At 35.0% G+C, this 6561-nt stretch overlaps 1 protein-coding gene across 1 annotated transcript in view; it reads left to right on the top strand.

The window, feature by feature from the left end:
* Positions 1–6561, top strand: part of LOC106463063 — a 63892-nt gene that overhangs the window by 19033 nt on the left and 38298 nt on the right. Inside the window, exons 2-3 of the mRNA XM_022390472.1 lie at positions 3032–4288; positions 5879–6097. Of these exons, the coding sequence (XP_022246180.1) occupies positions 3869–4288; positions 5879–6097 (639 nt within the window). The 5' untranslated portion in view covers positions 3032–3868. The remainder of the gene's footprint in view (positions 1–3031; positions 4289–5878; positions 6098–6561) is intronic.

Here is a 6561-nt window from a genome sequence, read left to right as displayed (position 1 = left end):
TCAACAATAAAATCTTTAAACTACTAGGATAAAGTTGTCTGGTACAGGAATTTATCAATTTTAGGTTTCCCAATTTTCTCTTACAATTCAGAACTTAAAATGATATGTCTTACATCAATATTGTCCCCATACATTAAGTGCTCTGGTTGAGACATAATACTTGTATCTTCCTTCTTAAAATCTGAAGAAAACATATAATTTAATAAGTTTACCATCTTATAATATTCCGAGATCAGCTCCCCACTATCATTTATAAGATACAATCCACATCCTATCATTGTGCTAACCCATCATGTACCTAAAGGATTCCTTATTGTTTGATTTAACTCTCTCAACCAACCTTCTTTCATATACAGTTTTGCCCTTTTTAACTTCCTTTTTAACCAGCTCTCTTGATTTCCTATAGTTCTCCAAGTCGTCATTATTTCCAGTAAGTTTAAGTTTCTTGAATTTATTATGTTTATCCCGAATATGACCTTTTAAACCTTTACTAAACCATATTGTCTTATTCCACTCCATTGCCCTTTTTTTCTGTAGGGAATATGTATGTCCTGTATGCATATTAATTTTCCCAAAAGCTTCCTACATCTTTTCAAGGTCCCCTCCCAACTCTTTAGTCCAGTCTACAGAAGCCAGATCATTTCTCATTCCATCAAAATTGGCTTTCCTGAAATTTGGAATCAGAGTACTATTCTTCTTCTTCAATTCTACATGTAGTAAAATCCCACACCTAATAGTGAAATGGTCGCTTGTACTTAAATGTTCACCAGCCACAACTCTATCATATTCACATCAGATGCTAATATTAAATCTAATATAGGTTCCATCACCAATTGGTGTATAAAAGTATCCTGAACAATTTCCAAAATCCAATCCTCTTCACTGTCAGAATCAAAATTTTCCCAATCAATACCCATGAAATTAAAATCTCCTATAATAACAACATCTTTTTCAGCTACCATTCTGATCTCATTATACAGTTTCTTATTAACTTCTACATTCTTACCTGGTGGTCTATAAAAAATTCCAATTACAATACTTTTCCCTTTATATCCACTTACCCAAAGTGACTCAACCTCATTGCTATTTTCTTTAATATGTTCTAAGTCAACAGGATGCAATTCACTCCTCACATATAAAACTACTCCTCCCACCTTTTTTTCAGTACTTGATATCTAGTAAATAAGCTGAAGCCTGGTATTTCAAAAACATTTCTCTCATCAAAATTGTTCAGATCCAACCACGTCTCAGTGATATCCATAATATCAAAGTCTTAAGTTTCCACAACTGCTTTGAACTCATCAATTTTATTTCTAATACTCCTAGCATTATTATAGTAACAATTAATCATATATTTTAAAATAAGTTCATGTTTTATGCCTGTTTTACATGTTTTCCTGTCAGTTATATTTCCTATTTTAGTAATATCATAGCCCTCATCTCTGTCTAGCCCTAGTTTAAATCTACCACTACAGCTGTGTTAATAGCCTTTGCTAACATGATAGCCCCTACCTTGTTTAAGTGTAAGCCATCCATTCCAAAAAAATTAACTTTCCCATTAAAATTATCCCACAAATCCAACCAGCCTATTTTCTCACCCCTACATATTGATCTAAACCTGGCACTCAATCCTAGTGACTTACTTAGTATCTCATCCCCACAATTTATTCTAATATTACTGACAAAATCAAGCTATGATTTTGATTATGATAAGGTTATTATTAGGAGACTGTTTGAACTACATGTTTACTCAAGATATTATTAGGAGACTATTTGAACTACATGTTTACTCAGGATATTATTAGGAGACTGTTTAAACTACATGTTTAATCAGGATATTATTAGGAGACTGTTTGAACTACATGTTTACTCAGGATATTATTAGGAGACTGTTTGAAATACATGTTTACTCAGGATATTATTAGGAGACTGTTTGAACTACATGTTTACTCAGGTTATTAGGAGACTGTTTGAACTACATGTTTACTCAGGTTATTAGGAGACTGTTTGAAATACATGTTTACTCAGGTTATTATGAGACTGTTTGAACTACATGTTTACTCAGGTTATTAGGAGACTGTTTGAAATACATGTTTACTCAGGTTATTATGAGACTGTTTGAAATACATGTTTACTCAGGTTATTAGGAGACTGTTTAAACTACATGTTTACTCAGGTTATTATTAACACACTGTTTGAACTACATGTTTACTCAGGTTATTAGCACATTAAATGATTTTAGTAAATAGTTTATCGAACGGTGTTGTAGACGCAGGTTAGCAGTGTAACAGATACTGTAATCGTGGTGTTATCCTGTAATGAATGGCTGTTAGAAGAGGATTTAGTTATTCTAAATTATGTATCGTTTAACTAAGCCATATCTGTAGGACTCACCTTTCTTTACGGTTTTGGTTTTTATATACATTATGTATATTGGGATTACGGCCGAAAAAGTATCGTTAACAAAAAAGAATACCCAACTGATGAAACATGGCATTCCAGTTTTTATAAAGAGGAACGAAAGAATCCAAGTTAGCCATACTGATTGATAGGTGGATTTCTTGTTTTGCTAAGTATATAGCTTACTCTGATAGGGAGTTTTGTAAATTCGTACCGTTTTCATCAGTAAAGTTTTACTGATAGAATTTTAATTTGCTGTGAAATAAGAGAGTTTATTATTTTACCGATTTCTCAAAGTAAAACATAAATTTTGCACATCCTTCTGAATTCTTATAACGGACCTACCCATTATGTCTTAATACATCTTCTTTGAAATAAACAGTGAGCATAGTTTGAATAAATACTCCAAAACTAATTATTTTAGGTGGTGCAGTAAATTGTTTTCGTAGCATCTGTTTCTTATTTAGCGTCGTGTCTAATAAGCATGCATTTAGATTGATAATAAGTATACATTTATTTTCCCGGACCTTCTGTTCGAGCTATTAACATTTTAATATTGTATTTATATTGTTCAGTTAAATACTTGTTCATTAACAAATTTTATAAAATATCGTTCTTCTAATCTTTGCAGACACTAAAAGACAAACTTTAGAGACGGCGGGATTCAAGAAAGAGATTTTTAGTGTGAAATAAACAACTAAATAAGACATACAAAAAAAACTCTGTGTAAACTTTTCCGAAAATTGTTCTACAAAGAAAGAAAAAACGGCTCTTCTAAGAACATCTGTAGACGACAGTTCTTTGTATGTTAAGCGTTTTGAGAGAAAAACGTTAGCAACTTGATCAGCACGACTGTGTACTCGAACGCTTTTTAAAGGTTGAGGTTATGAGGATGAACCTTTGTTACGATGTTGTTAGGAGCGGCTGCCTTTGTACTCGACGCGTGCTAAACGCGTGTTTACACGAAACCTCAAGCACAAAACCACCTGGCTCAGTAAATAATTACTTTAAAAGACACGAGTGATGAACCTTTTTTACGTCTTTACTAAATGGAAAGAGATGAGATAAGAAGTTTTTTCTTTCATTGTATTCTTTTGGAGTTTCTGACAGTGTAACGCGATTATTTTGTTGTAGTATACGATTTATATGGCTGTATCTTTATGTGCTGTTATTGAGTATGTGACACGGAATATAATACAGACATGCATAAGTTCGAGCCACTTACTCTATTTACCTGGCCCCACTTATAGAACTGTTTTAAGTCGGTACTTACACGTGATTCCGACTCTGAGTCGGCGATTCAAACCCATAATTTCAACCAAGCACGTGACCTAAAAAAATCATCGTTTTTCGCACGTGGTGGATGGCGGTTTGATATGTTTGGAGGGACAGCTGGTTTTATTCCGTTAGATTAGCATGATTTAGTCACGTGCTTGTCAAAATAGGAGAAGAAAAAAACAAGTCAGTCATGATTAATAGAACTTATGACCAGCTTCTGTTAAACTCGAAAACAAGAGACGAAATTAGGGTGAAGCGGGACGAAGAATTAGCAGTGGATTCTGGGCTCTATTCTACTGCATCAACAAATGATTCTACGACCCTCGAGAAGCTGGGGGGATCTCCCATGCCAAACTGGTGGAGGGAACACATACAGGTTGCTCCCGACTGGGCCCAGGTGTCCGAGGACCTCCCATGGACGTGGCAGTTACATACTTACGGCCTGGCGTGTCTCTTCCTTGTACTAGCATGCGTGGCGTTCTTCACCATACTCAGTCTCCGAGCCCAGCTCTCAGCAAGACCAAACCTCTCCACGCTTAATGGCTTTCTCTGTCTCCTGGGGGCCTCACGAGCTCTGGGGCTCTTTATTGATCCGTACGGCTCAAAAGAGGTATGAGTAAATAGCACATCACCGGTAACTAGAGAGCAAAGTAATGAGATGACAGTAATTTTATACTATTTGATTGTTATATTATCGTGGCCCTAAGAACATGCTTGTTTTGTTTTGTTTTTTTGTTAACTTAATATCAATCGATTTTGTATTTCGCGTGGATTAGTAACTGCTTATAAATCATCAATTTGATATAAGATTACTCGTGCATGAATCATTACAGTAGACAGTAGTTTATTTTTTTTTTGGTTACGAATTTAATTTCATACACCTGCCAAATAAACGTACTGAATATTTTGAATTTGTAGCAACGAAAAATTGTTCTCGGTGCGTGAAGTTTTCCCTTTTTTAAAACAATATGAATTAAACCTACAAAGATAAAATGCGGAAGTTCAAAATCACGACTTGTGTTAACATTTTGCTTCCCTTTGAGGTTATACTAGTTTCATCCTTTAGAATAAGAACATCGGTAATCCCAGATGAGCGAGTCTTCGATAATAAAGGCCTGCGAATTTAAACTTCATAAAAGTTGTTTTGGTTTTGATAACGGATTTTCCATTATTCAGCTACGCAGAGTTCGTAAATAATATTCAGTTTTTTGTATCAAGTAAGGATTTTTTTTACAAACCGGGAAGAAAAACAAAAACGCTTACTTAGAACAAATTATTATTTCGTTTACCACAAATGAACATTTTTTATTGTTATGTTTGTTAATAAAAACACAAACAAACTGAAGAAAAGGGAAGAACATTGATGTTAAACGAATATGCATCCTCATTCATCCTGATTATTTTTGTGAAATCTACGTCTTTTAGTCTCAAAACTACGTGTTGTAGTCTTTATTTTATGGATTGTGTTATGACTTTTTGGAAAAATCTGCACGTGTTGGAGAAAAATAGGTATCATTTTCGGATTCAGCGTACAGGAACTACTGTAGGACATGTAAAAAGTTCAAGACAATAAAACCATTGCAGGCCTGTGTAATTAGGAATTCCCAGAAGTTTCCTAGGCCTAGTTTTATAAAGCTATTTTTTTGGCACTTGTTAAAATTCTTTCAAGCCTATAGTTACTCATTCTGTGGCTATTACGTAATTTTGTCAGTTTCTCATTACCAGTGACGTAACCAAGGGTGGGCCTAGGCAGGCCATGACCAGCTCGCTCAACATCTAGGCCAACCCAATCAGATTCTACTTGATTATTCTCTCGTTCGAATACGTCATACGTAATTCCTTCTGCCTGTCCGTCGTAACTCTAGGCCCACATTAAATTCCCGCACTTTGCTACACTAATGACCTTCTTTTTACTCGATGACCAAATTAAAAACCTTTAGATCAAATTTAAATAGGACCTTGTTCACACCGGTTCCCGTAAAATTAAAGTTTCTTAAAACTTCGCTAAAAGGCCTAAGATTGTCATTTCTCAACCTAATTACATAACTCGAATCATTAATATTTCAATACACCTGGCATAAGATTCTGAGGCTAGAAATTAAACCCTGTATAAAATTCACCTGAAAATGTGTTTCTTTTTATTTGTTTTTTTTTCTACATCATCCAAGTATCAGAAATCCTCTTTTATCTTTTTATCTAGATAATGCCTGTGGTGATGATTCCTATTTTGTGGGACCTAGCCTTTCCCTGCTTGCTCTCGGCTTTTTCCTTATTACAATTAGCCTTCCAGCAGATGACCCAAGTGAAGCTAGCGCCCTCTAGGCTGAGTAACGAAACGTGCGTATCAGTTGTGATAACATCACATTTTTGTCTTGCCATTGCTTCTGATATTTTGTGGACTCTACAAAATTCCCTGATGGTAAGAGCCAGACTTCTCTAAGAATATTCTAGAACTCTCTTTATTATTAACATTTCAGAAAAGTGGTTGCTGTTGGTCACCCCTTTTAAGTATTACGAGGGGCTTAAAGAAATAGGGGTGATTTTCATTTTACTATTTTTACTAATACGTATACCCATGGTGGGCAAAGCACACACAGCCCATTGTGTAGCTTTGCGCTTAACAAAAACCAAAACAACCAAATTAATACGCATATTCTATTTAAAGACAACCAGCTGACGCACGCGTTCATCGCATGAGGAAGACATAGGGCCCTCAAGATTGACCCTCTACATCGTTCCTAGGGAGACCCCTAATGATATACCGTTTTTTTCAGAATATAAGATGCACCCTTATTTTGAAGACAAAGTTTTAGGGGGGGGGGGAAGCTACAGACGCATTTGATAGATTTTTATTGAACAAAAATTCAATTTGATACTTTAAAG

The sequence above is a fragment of the Limulus polyphemus genome, unplaced genomic scaffold (genome assembly GCF_000517525.1).
Source record: "Limulus polyphemus unplaced genomic scaffold, Limulus_polyphemus-2.1.2 Scaffold1315, whole genome shotgun sequence".
Lineage (NCBI taxonomy): Eukaryota > Metazoa > Arthropoda > Merostomata > Xiphosura > Limulidae > Limulus > Limulus polyphemus.
Note: the sequence above shows the minus strand (reverse complement) of the source record. Positions and strands in the feature narration are given on the sequence as shown.